This window comes from Colius striatus, chromosome 1, assembly GCF_028858725.1.
Source record: "Colius striatus isolate bColStr4 chromosome 1, bColStr4.1.hap1, whole genome shotgun sequence".
Classification (NCBI taxonomy): domain Eukaryota; kingdom Metazoa; phylum Chordata; class Aves; order Coliiformes; family Coliidae; genus Colius; species Colius striatus.
In genome coordinates, this window is record NC_084759.1 from 92996520 (window position 1) to 93018071 (window position 21552).

The 21552-nt window shown below is 40.3% G+C and overlaps 1 protein-coding gene across 5 annotated transcripts in view; it reads left to right on the forward strand.

The window, feature by feature from the left end:
* The window catches only part of ERG (ETS transcription factor ERG), a 146710-nt gene that overhangs the window by 101182 nt on the left and 23976 nt on the right, over positions 1-21552 (forward strand). For all 5 annotated transcript variants that reach the window (XM_062001021.1, XM_062001042.1, XM_062001063.1 and 2 more), the window contains one exon: positions 12900-13117. In XM_062001021.1, coding sequence (XP_061857005.1) covers positions 12900-13117 — 218 coding nt within the window. The remainder of the gene's footprint in view (positions 1-12899; positions 13118-21552) is intronic.

Below are 21552 nucleotides of genomic sequence, written 5' to 3' on the forward strand. Positions count from 1 at the left end.
AATTGGCAATTTTCTTTAGAAAGGCATAGCTGAAGAAATGTAATAAGAACTCAGTTTTAAAGCAAAACCACGGTGTAATTGGGATTAAAATGTTTTTGACTGCCACAAAGCAAACTTATTTTGTTTTTTATGTGAAAATTCCTTGTTGTGGTTGTTCTGTTTTGTGTTGTTTGGGAAGAAACAAAGAACATTCACTCCAACCTTTGTCTTTTGTAGGTATGAAGCAACATTTTTCTTCTGTTCTGTTGGTTTGGCTACCCCTACTGCAATCTATCAAAAATTATGCCAATGTCTTTGACTGATCTCTTAGTTAATGTTTGAGTTAAAACAGTATCCTTCCTTTATACTGGTTCAACAGAGCAGGTTAAATCAGTTTAAACTTAAGCATGTGCTTAACTTTGTTGCTATTTTATTAAGCACCCTCCTATGTTAACCTTTTCACACACAGAAATGACTTAATACTGTGACGTTCAACCCCATATTAATTTCATTAGTCATGTTTTATAGCAAATGACAAAAATAACGTGTGCTGAAGTATGAATCAAGATATTCATTGTGAACAATTATAGGAAAGTATGTTAGGCTATACGCTGTAAAGGTTATCATGACAGGAAGTCATATTTTATATACACAGTGAGCATACTTGGAAAGTTCATTCTGAATTTAGAAAGATTACCCATCTAAGTAATATTCTGTGTGCTTGTAAAATGAGGAATACCATGAGAAGCACGTAATATTATGTAAGTATATATTCATCTTATACATGAAAGATCCAGCATAAAAGATGGCCAAGGAAAAGGAAGGGAGAATAATGTAAACAAAGGACTTCCTATTACAGTGTTGCACAAAAACAGAGAGCACTCCTAATGCAGTGAATTCTGAAAAAAAGCACTATCAATTTGCATTTTAATACCACTTAATTGATGTAGAGAAGTCAGTAAAAGATATCAGGACAAATACATTTGGAAGTAAATAAAAAAATCTGTACAAATGAAGGTGGCTCAGATAGTGTTTGCAAAAGCTATCAAGCAAGGAAATCACTTTAATAAGTGTTGGATTTGATAAGTATTCGCTGAATAGGAAGGTGAGCATTTTACATATGTGTGAAGGTGAATGTAGAGGACTCTCTGAGGCCTTGTCAGCTTGGTGCAGCAGGCAAGAGGATCTCCAGCTCCAGGGATTCCCTGAGGAGGAAGCTGACCTGCAGGAAAGTAGCTCTACAGCATTCCTCTTCCTCTCCCTCTCCCTGAGCTAACTGCAGTGTCTAGCTACTGGTTTGAGAGGACCAGCCAGATTTGATGGGTTACACACCCTTCTGTTTTCCCACAATTTCTTTAGAGTAGCTAATATTACATCCAGAGCTCAGATCCCCCAAAACTGCAGTCTTTCCAGCTGGAAGTGTCCCACTCATCAAACTCACATGCATGAGCGCACACACACACACACAAACACATGCATGCGCACGTGCACAACCACCACACACACTGACAGTATAGGGAAGTGATGGGTCACCTAGAAGTTCAGTTCATGGCCATCGTCCAAGTGTTATTTCCCTAATGCTCTTAGGCATTCATAAAAACCAAAGGTTCATTGGAAAGAAAACAGATTTGGATGTTCTTTTCAGTTTTACCGATAATATTTAATGCTTTCATCAATGCAATTATAGCATCATAGGGTAGGGGTTGGAAGGGACCTTTAGAGATCATCTAGTCCAATCCCCCTGCAGAAGCAGGTTCACCTTGATCAGGTTGCATAGGAACGTGTCAAGGTGGGTCTTGAAGACCTCCAAAGAGAGAGACTCCACAACCCCTCTGGGCAGCCTGTTCCACTGCTCTGTCACCCTCACAATGAAATAGTTTTTTCTTATGTTTAAGTGGAACTTTTTGTGTTCCAGCTTCATCCCATTACCCCTTGTCCTGTTGCTAGATACCAAAGTAAAAAGGGATGCCCCAACCTCCTGACACCCACCATTTAGATATTTATAAATGTTAATGAGATCTCCCCTCAGTCTCCTCTTCTCTGGACTAAACAGCCCCAGTTCCCGCAGCCTTTCCTCGTATGAAAGATGTTCCATTCCCCTGATCATCTTCGTGGCCCTACATTGGACTTTCTCCAGCACTTCCCTGTCCCTCTTGAGCTGAGGAGCCCAGAACTGGACACAGTACTCCAGATGAGGCCTCACCAGGGCAGAGTAGAGAGGGAGAAGAACCTCCCTTGACCTGCTGGATACACTTTTCTTAATGCATCACAGATTGACATTGGCCTTCTTGGCCACGAGGGCATATTGCTTGCTCATATTTAGCTTATTATCAATCAGGACTCCCAGGTCTCTCTCTACAGAGCTGCTCTTGAGTAGTTCGACCCCCAATGACTGTAAAAGTCTCTTAATCACTTCCTATACATTTCTCATCACTTTTCTGATGAGCTTGGTACATAGTATGCCTTAGAGAGAAGTGTTTTAACATCTGAATTATTTTTACTTTACCTTTTTTTCAGACATTGAGAATGAGGTTATCTAAAAATCTGTGTGTATATATACTTGTGTGTATATTTAGAACGTGTATATAAGTATGTAACCCACCACAGTTAACAAATATTGAACTTAGTGTAAGTGTAACATATAATCATGTAGTTTTGGCTAAATGGTAGGAAAAAGAGTTGCAAGTGTTACCCTTTCGTGATAAGACCGGACAAATCTTTTCAATAAGGCAGAAAAAAAGTCAGGTGGTATTGTTTTGTTAAGTGTTTTCTCAATAAAGTTTCCAAAAACAGAGTACTGAGGCAGTTATCATGTTCAAGCAAAGCCTTTGTCTCTGGACAGATGGCTAACTTCAGTAAACACAGTAATTCTTGAAGATATCCCATTCTGCTGGGACTATCCGTGATGCCAAGGATGGCTACAGAAAGGGAAGGACTTCACACCTCAAATGGGATCAGTGTCTTGTTTTGGGCAGATGCTTTGGTCCCAAGACTCTTTCACAATATCATTTTGATCTTTTAGTAAAAGTTCATAGCAGATGTGGCATGCAGCCTCAGTTCATTTCCCATTAGGCTGTGGGCCACTTTACAGATCTGCCACCTGTGTTGTCAAACAATTTTTTACTTGAAAGGTTAATGAAAAAAAACCCAGATGTTTGTATTTCTTAACAAGGTAGAAGATTGTCTTCTTCTTTGGATTGATAAAGTCCTATACTAGAACAGCAAGGTAGAAGCAAGAGGCTAGTCCTAAACTGAGGCAGAAATTAAGTTTTACATCTAAGTTTTTCCAGTTTTCTGGACGTTTTGAAGCTCTAGAAGTTAACAGCCAAGCATGAAGGGAGAAAAAACCTGAAGCTTTCAAAGTTCATAATCAACAATACAATCAAGATGAAAAGAAAGAAAAGTCTATTGTATTGACTGAAAAAATAGTCATTCAAACTTCGGCGTTACAGCACTTTATATGGATGGAAATGCTAAAATAAGCATACAAAGCTACAGTTTCTTTAAGAATGAGTATACAATGTACAATCTGCAGGATACAAATGTATTGTTTTTAGCACTGGTGAATTTCTGTTGACATCATAATTCAGGAATACATATTCTGAGCACAACTGATTATTGTGCCACTCCAACCTTGCAGCCACCTAACCCTGCCTTTTCAGCTGCTGGTGCAGTAGTAAAACCTGGTGTTGCCTCAGCCTGTCGGTATTTTGCCAGCACTCTGCTCATGCAGAATAGAAAACGGAACTGGGCTCATCACTGTATAGCACTGGATTGGGTGTGTCATTCCCCAGACTTTTTGATCCGGTCTTGTGAATTTTGAGGTCCACTTCCATTCATAAGCCTGGTGCAGTTCTTCTGGGGTGCATGGGCAGAGCTGCTTCCAAGTATATCCCTCGTAAAGTCACATGGGTGTTTGAACATGCACTGAAGCAGCTACAGGGTGGAGGCTTTCATCGCTGCATTCAAACAAGCCTACTGCATTGCTTTGATGGTGTCCAGGGCACATGACATGAATGAAAGAGTTTCCTGTTTCCATTTATTAACTTTTGAGTTGGGGTTAAACTATTCATTTGCATTTTACTGTCAGATAAACACTGGAAATGAAATCATTCATTGTGAAATGGCAACTCCATAGATCAGATGCTCCTGGACACTTGCTGATCTCTGGAACTTAATGGTTCATCAGTTCTACTGGGTGTGATAATTTTAGTATGTGAGATGCAGGGCAGTGCCAAATATGACACAGAATTTGGAATGAAGGACAGATATTTTCTAAGCTGAGACCAAATTTTAGTCATTCTTAACAAAGTTTCCCCTTCAGCAAGAGTGGAATGGTGATCTGTTATTACTTTATGAGGGACTCGGACACCTGAAGTTAAGTGACTTGTCCTATGGAAAGGTGTCAGGAATAGCTTGGGCAAAAATAGGGTTTCTGACATTTTGGGAATGACAGTCTATACAGAATCATAGAACCATAGAATGGTAGGGATTGGAAGGGACCTCTAAAGATCATCTAGTCCAATCCCTCTGCTAAAGTAGGTCTGCCTAGATCAGGTCACACAGGAACACGTCCAGGTGGGTTTTGAAAACCTCCAGAGAAGGAGACCTTCCCTGGGCACTCTGTGCCAGGACTCCCTCACCCTTACAGTAAAGAAGTTTTTTCTCTATTTAAGTGGTGCTTTTTGTGGTCCAACTTTTGTTCATTACCCCTAGTCCTATCACTGGACACTACAAGTATTTAAAAAGTTTTGCCCCAGCTCCTTGACATACACCTTTTAAATATTTGTAAGTATTAGTGAGGTCCCCCATTAGTCTACTCTTCTTCAGACTGAACAGTTCAAAATCCCACAGCATTTTCTCACAAGAAATATGCTCCAGTCCAGTCCAGACTCTCTCTCGAGGTTCCCTCTCTCTTTTGAGCTGGGAAGCCCAGAACTGGACATAATGCTTTAGATGAGGCCTCACCAGGACAGAGGAGAGGGGTAGGAGAACCTCCCTCAACCTGCTGGCCACAGTTTTCTTGATGCATCCCAGGATGTCAGTGGCCTCTTGGCCATGAGGGCACATTGCTGGCTCATGTTCAGTTTATTATCAACCAGGACTACCAGGTCTCTCCCTGCAGAGCTGCTCTCCAGCAGGTCAGTCCTCAGCCTGTACTAGTGCATAGGGTTGTTCCTCTCCATAAATTAGAAATTACAATAAAGCACCGCAGACTATATTTGAATGTATGATGTTTCAGAATTTGTTCATTATGACACAAAATGCTAAACCTTTGGGATTAGCTATGAGGCCTCTGTTCACATCAGTAGTCCTAGTGAAGCCAGGAGAATGACTTACACAAAGAAGGCTGCAGAATTAGTCCTTAAACATCTGCTATTGTTTCCCAGAAGTGAATCTAGCCTGCAATTTCAGAACATCATTTTGATGGATGCTTGATTATTCTTTTTTTTTTTTTTCAAGTAGGGCTACAGCAGTGTCTCTCCCTCGTTTCCAAAAGTTCTTTGTATTTTTCTCAGCAAGAGGTGAAGATATCAGATAAGTCACAGCATCAGGCCTATGTTTGGATTAACACACACTATCAAAGTGCTCTTTGAAAAAAGGTGGAGGATGTAGGCTGAGCTGGCAATAAGATTCTCATGGGTGGAGGTGAGGACAACATCTGTCTTTCTTATCTTGTACTTGCCAAGGCTTTTTGTTGTTCCTGAACTCTCTCATGAATATAATATGTGGATTTTTGTCTGATCTAATGAATCCAAGACTTGGAGATTTAGAAGGAAAACATATTCCAGATGTTCACTGCAATTCCTGACTCAGGTGACTGCATTTTAAGTAGTAACCTTTTCCAGTATATTCCACACACCATATTGGATATCTTGTGAAACCACTTCTTTTGCAAATGAGCAAAAGAGATTTGTAGGAGCATCATGATTAATAAGCTATAGCAAGGCTAAAACATCAGTCCTTTGCCTTTTGTTTCATTTATTATTGTTGGAATCAGTGAATGCAAGGCTGAAAAACTTGGCTTGAAAGCAGGACTACAATTGAGACTAGAAGCTCTTTAAGCAGTTCAACAACAGCTTGCTTTATCTTACAGCCATGCCTGTTGCAGACGTGAGCAGAGCAGAGTTTCAGACTGGGGCCCACTGCTCTGTGAGGTTCTGGTGTCCAGCCTCGCGTGTGCTCTCTGTTCCAGTGTGGAAATGACATTCCTGGCCTGTTTGAAATTAGGCTTTCATTCCAGAACAGCAGCTTCCTAGAGTATCGGCATTGTGAGGAAGATTAGGAAGAGTAGCAAGCAAAAAGTCTGATTTGGTATAGTGTGGAGAAGTACTAATGTGCATACTGTGTACTCTCTTGCACATTTTCACCTGTTCTTACTTTCAGTTCCAATTTTATGTTATTCAGTTGCACACCATTTCAATAATAAATGTTATCAAGTATACAACAGATACCAAGTACAGAAAACCATGGAAACAGTTTACAGAGATAATTGCATGGTCGTAATCAGAAGAATCTTCCCTCAGAAAAAGCAGGTTGTTTCCAAATGTAACAGTGTATTAGAATGTTTCAACATCTGCAAAACACACACTACTAGTGTCTCCATAATTAATCCTTTTAGTAAACGTTTCAATGAGAACTTTACATAACAGCTTTTTGTCTACTTTAATATGAAAATAAGTCTCAGTATGTCAGAATTCTTTGTAGAATGGAGCATTAATTTTTCTGACCAACTGTAAACACCTGACAAATTATAGGAAACAGCCTATGTCTTAATGGATTGTGCTTGTATGGAGGTCTAAGCTTGTGCTTACTTGCAAATTATCATGACATTGGATTAGAGAAAAATTAAAAGTTGTTTACTTTGATGAGGAGAAGTATCATACAACTGATGTAAAAAATAGAAATACAATGATGTATGGCAGAGTTAGTTAAAATGTCTCGCTTGCAATGTTATTGCAAGTCCCTCATAGTCAAGAGTAACAGGTCCATTTTGGAGTGTGGGAGCGCTGACTTGACAAGCAATAAATGCATTTTACTGTCTGCAGCATTTCTCAATGGATAATGAGGACTGTTGCTGTGTTTGTGTCTCCTGGTGCATCCTCCTCTTTAAGTGTAGTTCTTGCCCAACATCCTACTGGTTTGTGACCAACGTTTTCATCATAGTGATGTGTTATTTGCCTGCTAGGATTTTGACAGTGCTGGCCAGTAAGTTCTTGACTTTCAAAGTTCTTGAAGCATTTTTTTGAGCAGCAAATCACCTGATGGATTTTGCATAGACAATAGGAATAAAAACAAATCTATTAAATCTTTTCTGTTTCCTGGATGAAGCAATAAACCATGGAAGTGGTTGAAAAAATGAAAAAAAAATAAGAGATGACTATTTTGAGATACACACTCACAGTGAGCATGCTGCATGAAGACACAATTCAGTTTCTTTGCTTTACAAGTGAATGGAAATGGTGTCATGTGTAAAGTGGAGGCTGGATTGGTGACAAGGAGGGAAAGCACACAAATATATTACATGCACAAACCAGCATGATCCCTAATCGGAATTAAATTGAGAAAAAGCAATGCCAGGTTAGAATGGCCTTAAAAGTCTTTTAAAGTCCTGCTGTGGTATTTTTTCCTCAATAACTCTGAGCACAAATAAAATATGCTAGACAGTTGTACATCTTATTCTTTTCTTTAACCATTTCTTAAATTTGATCAGATTTTAGGGAAAAAAAAAGCCTTTGTCCTTAGTTCTTGACTTTGCATATTAAGGACAGGTTGTCTTGCGTGTACTTCTTATGATGGGAACTACTTCAATCACATTTCCTGTAACTTCATGTTTCTAGGCCAAGTAATCTTGCATTTGATTAAGTAAACACCTTTGTCCTAATGACTTTATGCCTACTTTAAAGGCGTTGCTGTAACTATTGTTCTACAAATTTATCAGTCTGTTATTCTTTTTCTTTTAAAAAAAAAAACCTCCAACTTATCAGTGAAGTGTAAGTCAAAACCAAATAGAGAAATCATTTTGTTCTTTTATCATTAGTACAGAAAGTCCAAGCAAGAAGCCAGGTTCTGCATAGTACAAGTGATTAAAAAATTAAAAAAAAATCTTTATGAGAGAACAGATTTTTATGGTCTGCTGGTGACATCATGAGAGGAAGCATGTGAAGAAAGGAAAATGAAATAAAGAAAATCTGTCTTCAGTATTGACCTTAGAGAATATTATAATATCATCAACCGCTCTACTTCACAGACTTTCATGAAAGACTTTTCCCACTTGGCACTGTGAGGACTATGTATTGCTTTCTTCATGTTACATTACCCTGGACAATGGTGACTAGAAATTAAACGCTTCATTTCTGAGATGTCATAAGAATGTATTGTTATGCAAAATCCAGGAGAATGACCCAACCGCTGCTAAAATTATTACCGTAGAGGTACAAAACTTGGCAAGATTAAAAGAAGCTTTATAATGCATCTGTTTTATAATATTATTAATGTTTACCTTGCTCTATCCCACTTACTGCTTGGTGTTGCCAAAATGCCCCAGAAAGAGCATTAACATAGATGAGAAAAAAAGATCAGCATGTAAATGAGTAATGAAAAGTATTTACTAGAAACAGAACTGGCATCCATATGTAAATAACCCTTGCCAAGCATTGTCAGGCTTAATAGTTTTGCATATGTTTATATTTGGCCAGACCATGCAGCTATTCTTCATGATGGTAAACGCTTACAATTTTTATTGGACATTTGGTCCAGAGCCTTGCATTTGGAATTATAGCAGAAAGCACATTTTTAAGCCTCAATATTTAAGAAAGAAATACTCATACTGCTTTCTGTCACCTGTTCAGTACAGTAGTTTGCTGTTAGAGCCTTCCTTTCAACGTTTATGTCAGGTTAAGGCTTGAAAGCTTTAATTAGTAAAGAGAAATCAAGGAAAGACAAGACGAAACAATGCATGCAAGGAGTAGTTGAAGGATATTTTCTGTCTGGTTTTGGAGGTACTAAATTATGCCTGTTATCAGACATTCTTCTACAGCTGAGAAATGTGTCATGTTTCTTGACATTATTTCTATGCTTTCCCACAGTATGAGTCTCACATGATGTTGTATCAGGTTGTATGAGCTCTGGTTGTCTGCATCACTGTCTTTCAGGGTCAGTGGATTCAGAAAAGCATGGGCCAGAAGTCCTCACCATTTAAGGTCACTGAGAGGAAGAAAGCAATTACCAGTCTTGGACATACAGCTCCCACCCATTTATTGCAGAAAGCTTTTCCCTGTACATGAGGTTATGCAAGGACTACATATATCACCTGTGGCAGTCGCCAGTAAATTGACTTCAGTGATCATGGCTGAATTGGAAGGAGAGGACAGTTAGTGTGTATGACTGCCTGAGTCCTGGCTGACCTGAGGAGTAGCAGAAGAGACGCTAAACGTAGTTTCCATGTTTCCCACACTGAAACTTCAGTTTCACTTATGTGCAAGAAGAGACAAAAGATGGTTGAAGAGGAAGTGAGGCTAATTTAGACCATGTTCTTTAGTTATGCTGACTCCTCAAAATGATGCAAAAACTTAGATAACCGGTTCAGCTTTAGTAGTGTGCATGACGGACGGGTGATACATGTCCTACTGTCCTTTGAGACAGGCCATCGGAGATGAGTGAGGACTTGGAGTAATATTTCAGAGATATTCTCAATCACAGAGTACAAATTAGTAAGCCTTTTACATAAGGACCAACCCAACAGCATGCAAAGTTGGCAGAAACTCAGTTATTCCTACAGAGCCTTTACAGACCTGTCAGCATGTGCTAACTGATAACTAGCAGGATGGAGTACAGTTGAGTGTTTGCTATTAAATCAAAACTCAGCTAGCAAATTGAGCTTTCTTTGACCATGAATAACTAGGCTTTTTTTTTTTTTTCCTCAAATATGAAGTCTGAGTCTGTCTTTTGGGTTCATTTATGTTAGTTTTGGTTTTGCCGTAGTGTTTTAGATGTTCACACAACCCTTGTTAATTCAACTCATATTTCCAACGTTTAGTTTCCTCCTCTGGAAGTTAAAATCTATGTATTTTTCTTCTTTATGCAATATAATAGACATGTATATCACAAGCAATATATAGTATTATTAGTAATGCCAAAATTCTGGGGATGTTTTTTGTTCACATTTATACTTACCCTAAGTATTCATAAATTAGCTTATATTGGGTGAAGTCAAGTTTAATAAGTGTCAGAATAAATTTACTTTGTTTTACTTGTCTGGAGAGAATAAGAAATATATCTATTATATAATGTTTGATATAGTAGATAGTTTACAGAGTAAAATAATACTCTACCTGTTGTACTTGCAATCTTGTGTCTGCTTTCTCCTGTATAATCCACACTTTCTTGAACTTACAGGAGCTAACTCTTCCAATATTAACATTTCATTACCTGTTTTTTTGGCCTGTGTATTAGCTTTACAGTGGGGCAGAAAAGAGGGAAGTGTGCAGTAAATAGTCTGAGGCATGGGATGCATTGCGATTGCCTGTCCAGGCTCTGTGCATGTGTGTGTGTGTGTATATATATATATATGTATATATAGATATGTACACACACATGAAGAACTCTCATGAACTGCTGAGAAATAACTTGTTATTTTCCTTCCAGTGTAACATTTTATTTCTTTAGTTCTTGTGATATGATCTCTGATACTTTACTATCCAAGCACAGCAACTTCTGCTGTCTCTCAGCAAAGTGTAGCCAGGGAGCAATCTCTGGGGAGCCAGAGACCAGCAGCTATCTCTTCCCACACCTCCTTGCAAAGCAAGAGCTGTCTGCAGGCTTTCCCAGAAATGGCTCATCAGAAAAGCTTCAAACCGCCAACAGCAGCAGTTTTTAGCAGGCCAGAGACCCAAAGGAAATCAAGAGGCATAGCAGAAAGGAGAGGTGTTATTCTGGCATCTCTTCCTTCTCACAGAAGCACATTCACATCATCAGAGACCCAAGAGGCAGCAGTTCAGTGGCAGGGCACAGGTTTGGTGGAAGAACGTGAAAAGCATGGGTGCAAACTGGAGAGTTAACATGAATAGTGATAGCCCTGTGGTGACCTTTGCACTCAACATTTGAAAAGCAGTAATGAAACGGTGCAGATTGCCATTTCAATTTTTTGTCCTGGCCTATGGTGGGAAGCGTTAGAGCTAGTGATTCAGCAGTGTGTCTCATGGCATTTGGAGGGCTACTTGAAATCCTATTCATCAAGACCAGAGATTAAGGGGTGATCTCAATTTTCATGAGATGTAATAAGAAAGTGATGTTCCAGACCTTGCTGTTGCAGGAAAAACTATGAATAGTAACAGAGTGTATCCCAAGGCCTCACAAACTAGGCAAATAAAAAGAATGATTAATGTGTACCCTCTTAAAATTAACAAATACAACTGCTGATTTTTAGGGCAGCATGTGACTGCTGGAGCTTGTGCAAAGCATTCTTCCAGCGGTGGGGAAAGTAGAAGCCTGCAGGAAGCTGCCCAGCTTCCTGGAGCTGAAGGGCTACCATCTCCTCCTTCTCCACCGCATCCTCCTCTGCTGACAGGGCCACACAGTTTTATTGTGCTCCTGTCAGCCATTCGTGGCAGCAGCGCAGGCCCACACACACATGCAGAGCACTCTGCCCCAAATCTGGCTCAATCGCCTTCCCCCACGCCCCATCCTTGGCCTCTGTGCCTCCAGACATCGCCAGCTGGCCACTCCTATGGCTGCTGTCATCTGATATGCTACACATCAAGCCTCCTTCTCCATCCTGGCACTGGGACTTGCTCCCTGGCTGCTGACAGGGGCTATGTGGCCAGGCTGCACCCCTGCTCCATGGTCAATATGGGGCAGACCTATATTGAAATTGTGGGAGAAGACAGTCTTTCTTTGACTTACTGTACATTTAATGCCCTGTGTTTACCCTAAGTAGCACCTGGAAGGCGGGGGGGGGGGGATCCTTCCTTTCTTTGGAAGGCTACTTTTTGAGAGGTAGCCCCTAAAACTGCAGTTCTAGGAGCTATCAGGATGGGAGCCCAGATTAGTTCCCATGACTGGGGAGCCTCAGCATAGGCAGTATGGGTCCCTTTGGAAGCATCATCACTTCCCACAGCTTCCTGCTGGGCCCGGTGGTCACACTGACCGCCCGACCAGGGCTCAGACACTGTGTTGTTCCCGAGACTCAGCTCCAGATAATGTGAGGGACGAATTGGTGCCAATGTGAATGCATGGCAATAGAGAGAGAGAGTGGCCTTTACTTCGTCTGCCTAGTCTCCAGCCAGCTATGATGGCAACCAACCCTGCCACTGAGGGGCAAGCACCTACACCGATACTGGCAGCAAATGCTGGCAGAAAAGCAGGTTCTCTGGATTGGAGGTTGCACTCAGCTGTCTTGACTCGCTGTCCAGAAGGGGACTTGGCCTGGGCCCCAGAGTAAGGAAGAAGATCTCTCACTGAGTCAGATGTGCTTGGCTTTTGGTCACTCCTTGCAGGGGTAGTTAGAACAGTGATGGCAGTTTGCTTACACCTCTGGCAGATCTGGCCTTCTGCATCCCCAAATGGCATGGATGCCAGAAGCCCAAGCTTCGCTGCCTGTACTGCCCTCTCCTCCATCCTAGCTATTGGTCGCTACTCCTGAGTGTTTGCTGGCAGTATTTGTGCATCTTCTCAGCAGACAGTGAAAGGACTTTCCCCGGGGAAGAGATTGTCCTCCCACCATATACTAATAGCATGTCTAGCACCATAAGTCCTTACCTCCACTGACAGCACTGGTGTGCTTAAAAAGTGATTAGCATTTAAACAAATGACCAGACGTTCAATGCCTCATGAGATGGACAAGCCCTTTTTCCCTTGGGGGACATTGTAATGCCTGCTCTGAAACATGATCATGCTGACTACACTTCTCTGGTTTTCAGGAAGCATTATCAGTGGTGAGTGAAGACCAGTCCTTGTTCGAGTGTGCCTACGGATCGCCCCACCTTGCGAAGACAGAGATGACGGCCTCCTCCTCCAGTGAATATGGGCAGACGTCAAAGATGAGTCCACGTGTTCCACAGCAAGACTGGTTATCGCAGCCCCCGTCTAGAGTCACCATCAAGATGGAGTGTAACCCAAACCAGGTCAATGGCTCAAGGTAATAAGGCCAGTATTACCATGAGTCAAGCACGTTTGTGATGGGTATAGCTCAGTTGTCTAAATCTGTAAATCTAGCACCATTTTAGTTGCCTCAGGATATCCCACCTGGCCACTAGCTGACCAGAAGCCTACAAGTCTCTCATACCTTGCGGGTTACACCTGACAGCCCTATTCAGGTGTTAATAGAGGATGTCAAATGGTGCTACAGGCACAGTCTTTTTATGAGGTTGTACAATACCTTTTTGTGTTTCCTCTGACTCTGGATAATTTTGGATGTGAACTTGCATTGCATGCTAGGTGAAAGCATATACTAAATCCAGCAAAATGTGAATTTGCTGTAGTCTGAGGGTCCACCATTGGTCCATCTGAGGATGGGGCATACATGATCTCATACTCAATGGAAGTTGTCAAAATTTGGACAGTTGCCTTTGCTTTAAACATAACCAAACACAGAAGCAGAGGAAGTAAATTCTTCTAGTGGTAGAGGGAGTGAACTATTGACCTTTACTTTTATGTTTACTGTACAAATAGTGCCAAAAAACATAACCATAAAGTTGGATTTAAGAATAACTCACACTGAAGAAGTAGCATATGTGTATGGAGGCAAGCAGGGCAGTAGAAAGAAAAGGAAAAGAAATTACTCAGCTCAGTGGACAGTAGCCACATCATGTCAGTGCATTAATTATTGTCTCATAACTTTTGTAATGAATATCACTGTGAAGGAGAATTATATCAATTAAGCTGAAACAGTAATGCAGTGAATTTGTGGATATTGACTGGTAGCTCTCTCAGGCATAGGAGCACTCTATAAGATTTCTTCTATCTGAAAATGCACAATGAAGACTATTGTTTTTTCAAAGGAAACTATCCTAACAAGTGCTTTCCTGTTTAAAATGCCTGACTGTCAAAATAGTTTTCCGTTGGTGTTGCTGAAGGGCAGAGGTCCAGAGAGTTGGTTGCTCACAATTGTTGGAGGTGTAGCAGTGAAGAGTATGCTTTGTATCTCTATACCACAAACACCTGCCTACTAATCTCATCTCCTAGGATCAGTTGCTTAGAAAAACCTCAGCCATGGGTACTGTGGTTACTGTTCATACTTACTGTGCTAATGTGATGGGCACCACAAGCAGGGCAAAGTGCCTTTTGACAGCGTGTCACACCTACACTTTTTACTGGTAAGGATAGAAACTGTGTTGAAGTCAAATCAGAATTTCCAGTGAATAGTCAAATATATGACATACAGATAAATAAATATTGAACTGAAGTAACAAAAAATTAGAGGAAGTTTTCGTGGAAGACTAATTGTTCAGAACTTACAGTCAATTTCAGTGAGGGGTTTTTTGGTTTGATTTTTTTTTTTTGTGCCAAGTAAATGCACAGATATAGTCACAAATGTAATATTCATTCAAAACCAGTTTCACCTGCTTCCTAGAATTACCTCTGTTTGTTCCAATGTTTCTGTAAGATCACAGTTTTTCTCAATGTAAATTCCATAAAGTGAATGGCAGTACATTATTAGCATTCATTGTTACAGAGATTAATGGTGATGATTTGTAATGTTATGCCTGACTAAAGTCAGTCATACAGAGACTGACATACTCCCAGATCTTAAGGAAAAGTCTAGATGACACAGATAGATACCTTCAAAATTATTGATCAACCATGTTTTTGAAATAGTCAAGCCAAAATCCCAAGTTTGCTGTCTAGAATTTATGAAATACGTAACTAGACTGAATATTAAAGCTCATTTTGTGAATCACAGGCTGTTGCTGTGATGATTAAGGACAAAGCCATAGGCAGTGATACTGTCTTCTATTAGTAGAGACCTTTTCCTGTCTAATTCTTGTTGGTAACCCTGGTAAAGATCAAACTCTGATTTAGGAGGTCAGGACCAATGCCAAAATGTGTGCCTGTAGTCACATCAGTTACATTGGCGCTATAAGAAAACCTGTATAGCTTGTAGGTGAGAGCAGGATGTGCAAAAATGCTGTCACACTCCAGCATGCCCCAAACCATTTGAGAACACAGAGAGCTCCAGGCACTAAAGCACTTGGCTCCTTCATGGCCTGCTATGGTCTAGAGAGGGTCAGGTAGCATGAGGCTCCCAAACCTAAGGGAGATTTTATATGTGAACTAAACATACTTTCCAGGGTTGGGTAAACATTCAGAAGCCCAGAATTGGACGGGCTATTCGGACATATAGTCATCATGCCTGTCATTTCTCCTTTCATTATGCTATTTTCTATCTGTACATGCTTGCATTGAATCACTTAGGGCAAAACTTAGGCTACCTGTCAGTACCAGTCAGTAAGTAGAAAAGAATTGGCTGCTGATTTAGGCTGCCTGAGTTGCCATTGGTGAAGAGAGGTATCTGCCTTTCCTTCAGAGCTATCCCAGTCTCAACACTATCAGTCCAAAATGTTCATGCATATGGTCTGCATTGTAACTAACAGAACAGGTATCTGCTTTTCAAGGATATATAATCCAAGCATTGGGGGAATTTTCATTAAGTCAATCTTTTTTTGATTAGACATGAGGCATAATTTTAAATCATACTTTTCCAGCAGAACTTTTAATTGTTTTAAAGATATTGCACATGGAGTTACCAGGGCATCTGGAACCCCAGTGACACCATTCTGTCCACCTTTATCACCATTACAGAAGTAAAGAGAATAAAAGAAGCAAAAGTACGTCCTCTCTAAAAGAATAGTGTTAGTCCTACTCCATCATTAGGACATAAAGTTTAGTGTAAATCAGCTGAGCGGTATATGAAGACTGAATTTTTAGTTTTTCTCTGGACAGCATCACTCAGAGATACTTAATGTGGCCATCATTAGGAAATTAACAGCTCAGGAGTGGCCATTCTTTATAGCAAGTGTGTGAGCTGGCACAGAGTCTACGCTGCTGCAGGAGCCTGTGCAAGTTCCAGCTCTAAACTGCAAAATGTTTTTGATCAGAACACTGGTTTTCTAAAGGACACATTCTGGCTATAAGTATAATGGGAAGAAATTTAATTCTTCCTATATTAAATTAAAAATAACCTGCAGCATTGGAAGCAGGGTTTCATTTATTAACCTGGGATTTGACAGCCTCCCTTGTTGACAGAGCAATGCTGAGTTGTTAACTGGAGAAAACAAGGAAAACATACTTCACTGCAATTCTTACAACATGACATGCTGAAAAATAAACAAGTCACTTATAGACTGCCAAAAAAAAGAACAGATTAACAGAAGTTAACAGATGAACAGGAAAAAATGCTTATATTTAACACACACACACACACACACACACACACACATTTTAATTGAAATGCACTGTTTATTTCATCAGAGAACTATTACTTTATAAGACCTAACACATGCCTGGAGAAATAGATCTTAGTATTGTGTTTTATTGGAGAACTAACATTGCCAAGTAACAAATATAATTATGTTGTGGCATTTCTAAAACGCACATACCTGTTTGTATGTAATATGTATAGTGTTATTCCACTTTGGGAATAGGAGTGCTTCCTGGTATGTGATATTTCTGCTAGTTGTACAAAACGGTGTGTATGGCTCAAGCGCTGAATAAACCCAAATTACCTATCAGTAACAAATGATTGCTGAATAATCATATCAAATATTCTGATATGATACTGATTAATACTGTTGATGTGGAAGTCACTACAGGTCCGTGCAGTGTATGCATCTCCTTACAAATCTGAAACCCATTTGTTCCTTCCTCTAGTCCCGCTAGGCCTTTGTTGTTTGTATGTTGGTGTTTCACTGGTTTCTGACAGCGTATCTGTTGTTCATCACATACATAATATCAGCCATGCTTTATGCTCAGATTAGTGGTACCACATCATTCTGTAGCTAATTTTGCATTTGCTTCTCTGCAGAAGCCTTCTCCACTGTTCTCATTTGCAGTCCATAAATTTATTTCCTTATGAAATGCTCAGTTCTTACAAATGCTTAGTTAACACATGAAGTAGCTGGAGACCTTAGAGCTGCGTTTCATTTTAAGCAAAACTGTACTTGCCCTGTTTACAGACATTTTAAAACCTGGATTGTCCCAAAGGAGTCTAAAATACCACAGCCACATTGCAGAGCCGCAGAAGTGCTACTTCTAAGATCTCCAGAGTGTCCTCTGTAATCGTCTTCCTATGTGGGAGCCTGAATAATACCAGGTGTAAAGAGGATGCAAAACAGGGTACCAGACCCCATGAAGTGGTAACCAGAGAATAATTAGCATTGCAATTTTTTTGTTGTCCAGCTCCCCCTTCTCACTGTCTTGATCTGCTTCCTGGCCATATATTTTGTCGTCTGGAAGGGGGTATAAAATTTTAGGAGTGTACCGAACACATCAACAATTAAGTAGACACTCAAAGCAGAAATGTACTCACTCTGCTAGGACTTTTCCCAGATATGCTTTGGCTGTAATTGCCCTACATTAAATCTCAAAACATAACAGTCTCAGAACTGGCATTCCTGTGAATACTGGAGAAATAATGTTGGAATGAAATTAAAGGGTTATTTTCAGTGTGCTGCAGAGGGACTGGCTACATAGTTTTCTTTAACAAGAACGACATTTTTAAAGCTAAGCCCACAGCCCCAGAAAATATAGCCTGGGGCCTAACTTAAATTAAGTAAGGCAAGAAAAGTTTAAATTAAAGCTGTCATTTACCTTGCTGTTATTGCATATAGAATGCAGATTGTCACAGGTGGTGTCAAATTTAGTTTTTTCAAATCTGTTGTGTTGGTACAGCCAGTATATTTCTTCCAGGTACAGAAGTCTAATGAGACCTTTTGTGCCACCATATAGTCAATCTTTCACCTGAATGAAATAACATTGTATCCTGCTATTTATTGCTCTTGAGTCAAACCAAAAGATTAATCCTATGATAGTGTGGCACTATAACATAAATCTGGAGATTGTATATGTCGTAGTGTTACTTACTTTTTTGTTTACCATCTTTTACATATTTATCAAATTAAACATGAGTAATTCTGTTACAGTGAATGAACACAATTCATGTTATACAATTTAGGGTGAAATTCACTCCTGTGAAAAGGCTCTCATGAGGTCCCAGATGCTGCTTAAACAACTTTTAAATCTGTGAATCTCTCAGTGGTTTCTGACTACATTCACCCATGGGACTCCACCATGCCCATGGGTGGGACTATACAAAGGTAGCTAGGAAAAACTGTACATACTGTTAGGTAATTAATCCTTTTAAGGGAGGCTGGGGTGGAACATGGTCTTATTCAGGCCGGATAATTTTCACTTGCTGTGAGCAGTGAAATGATTTCATTGAAAAAGCATTTTGAAAGTTAGCTGCAGTGAAAGCACAGCAGAAGTTTTACAACATAGTTGGATACAGAAGTTTTAAAGAAATGACAGAAATAATTAGTTATCATTAAGATTTAATGATATGCGAAGTGTTGGTTTAAGTGCTACCAATTGCTGCTCGAAAAGCATTTGAGAATAAAATTACCACAATACATCTTTTATGCTGTCTCTTCTGGGGAATAACATTTTTCTTTGCATTTTTCTGTTCTAAATATTCATCAAAGAACCTCTGTACTAGCTGGTTTGAGTATATCTGACACACAGGAGGACTTTTCAGAGTCCAGAATGACCTCAAGTTTTTGTTTGGACTTTTATTTCTTTTTTCCTTTCTCCCCTGAGGTAGAGTTTCTTAAATGATAGCTATTTTGTGTGGTACAAACCAGCAAATTTGAATGAGTCGAGGTACCTTGTACAGACCAGCCATGTGTCAGCTGATGTGCCTAACCACTAAGGAGAGTGCATTCATCCATATGGATCTCTGTGTTGCCCTGACAATGGACCATCACGCTTCTAGGATCCAGCTGACATGCTTCAAGCTAGATGAAGCACCTCTGCATTATGATCCAGTCTGTGGTATGATACTAGTGGATCTAGTTAGAGCATTTGCACACTTTGCTTACATCCAACATGTGGAGAAACAGAGCTGGTCTGCAGTAGTCACCATGACATCACTTGTTTTTCAAGGGCATGGCTTTTTCCACCACTGTAGCACAACCCTGTGTCTGAGGCTTGGTGCCATCCCTTCCACATCTGGTTGCATACCACCGGCATGCAGCCCTGGCATTCTTGGTAAACTTCGGCTCAGACTAAACAACAAATGTGGTCCAAAACCCATGGCAGTCATTGGAACTCTGCTCTGTCTCCAAGAGGGCTTGAGTCAGCCCCTACGTCAGTCCACAATCAAGCTAGGAAATCTGTCTTAAGAGGATGACTTTCTTAATGCATTTCTTGTAGCTGCCTATATAAAGTAACATTAATCTGGGCTAAAAAGACATGGTGTTAGTTATCTCAGACTGATAATCTTTCTTCCCCACTGATTGGGTGTTTGATGGAGTGGCTGCCTACCAGACTGGAAAAAACTGCAAATTCAGCATCTTCTCCTTGTGAGGCTTTATGTGTGACTCCTTCAAGAAGTTCCTCTTTGCTTTGAAAATCCACCAGCTTAACATTAGTGCCTGTGTGTGTGTGTGCGTGTATGTGCATGGTTTGGCTCTGTTATTGAGGCAGACTTGCAATAAAGGATTAAAACCAAACCCAGCTGACCAACTACTATAGCTATTTCTTTGCAGCTTTTTGGTGGATGCTGGGCTGGCAGGTGCTAGCTAAGAAGTTTTCTACTCTGGAATAATGTGTTCATTCATAACTGGCATGGTTACATTTTTGACTGACCACTGGTGCTTAAATTTCATCCTTAGCTTCAGGAGTTTAAGAGAAAGATCAAAACAGCCAGAATTTCGAAAGCACTAAGCAACCAAAAGCTCTCATGTGGGTCATGAAAGATATAATTAGTCTTCAAATAATGACACAGGATCCCATGAGAGTTATGATCACTGTCATAATTTATGGCTATTGCTATCATTCCTGCTTTATTTCCAGTACAATATTTACTGTGTCTAGAGCATTTAGAGTTGGCAGATCACAGGCACTGCCAGTAGGTAGGTTGTCTCTGATCCAGCACATTTCAAAATGAGTCTTCTCTCTCCATTCATTAGTAGATGTTTTACTTTAGTCAGAGTAGAATCAGTATTCAGTATTTAACGTTTGTGAATAGCATTTTAAGACAAAGTAGAAGGTGAGAGAGAGATAAGTGGGTGATCTCTGGCTTCACCATTTCACACCCATCAGCCTCACAGCCCAGTAATGCTAATCACAAAAATCAGCAGACATTCCACAGACATGGGGGATTATGGTTTCCATTCAAGATGTCACTTCTATTTATTCCTGGCATGCTCTACTGTGCTAGCTTTCTATATGATCCCTGCCCACAAAAGAAGGTATGTGTGGTTTGGGAAGGGCCCTGTCTCCTGGCATTTCATATTTTATGAAACCACAAATACAACAGTCTTACGAGCTCTTGAAATGAAATACAATTTGAGAAATGTAATCCATTACCATTGTAATAGAAATTCTGTAAAAATAATAAAAGAAAAACAAGAGAAAATAGGTCCTGAAAGTTATAGGCCAACTGGGAAGTCATTGTGGCTTTGGCCTAGCTATCACCATGTCAAACTTCAGCCCTCTCCCAGGCAGCAATGTAATTGTAAATTATGTATATACAGAACATCATTTCTTAGCTTTGGCTTTTAGTGACCCCCTTCCCTTCTTTCCCTTTCTTCACTCCAACCTCACACATAAGAAATATTGAAGTGTTTGCACTAATGGAGAAATGACAACGTGCAGTCAAACTTAAACCAGCTGTTTCTCCACAATGTGAACACAAAGAGCCAGGCTGGTAATATTTATAGCTTGACTGGCTTCTAGTGAGCCAGACGTTGACTGCCTTAATTTGCCATAATGGCCCTAAGGCCTGAAGCAGCTGTGGACTACAAGATAGCCAGGGAAAGTTAAGGGGGGGAATAAAAAAAAAAAGGAAAGATTGTTTCAATTAGCAAAAGTTATTGTTTGATTGAAAATGAACGGCTGCTGTGTGTACAACTCAATAAACAAGCATCTTCTGTTTTGCTTACAGAAAGGCAACAGCGTTCCATGTGTTGGCATGTGGTGTTTGCTTTCTCCTTTTGATGGAGGAAGGAACTGGAGGCATCTCTATGTGCTGTACTTTGACATCTCTGAACGACCCCTCGAATGGCCTCATGCAACCCTCAGTACCTACCAAGCCTGGGGCACTGCATGCAGTGGCTTCTGCCTGTTTTGGATGCTGTGAGGGTGTGTTAACATGGGGCTGCCCCAGTCCCAGCCATTCTGGGGCCATGGTCTGATGGGGCTGTTGAAGATCATTTTGATTGCCCCTGGATAGCCCCACATGGGACAGTGCACTTCTGTGGCTGTGTGGCTCAGTAATGACTTTGGTTTTCCTGGGATTTTTCTTTTATTTTGTCTTCTTAGGAGTGCTTTTGACACCTTATAGCAAAGACAAAC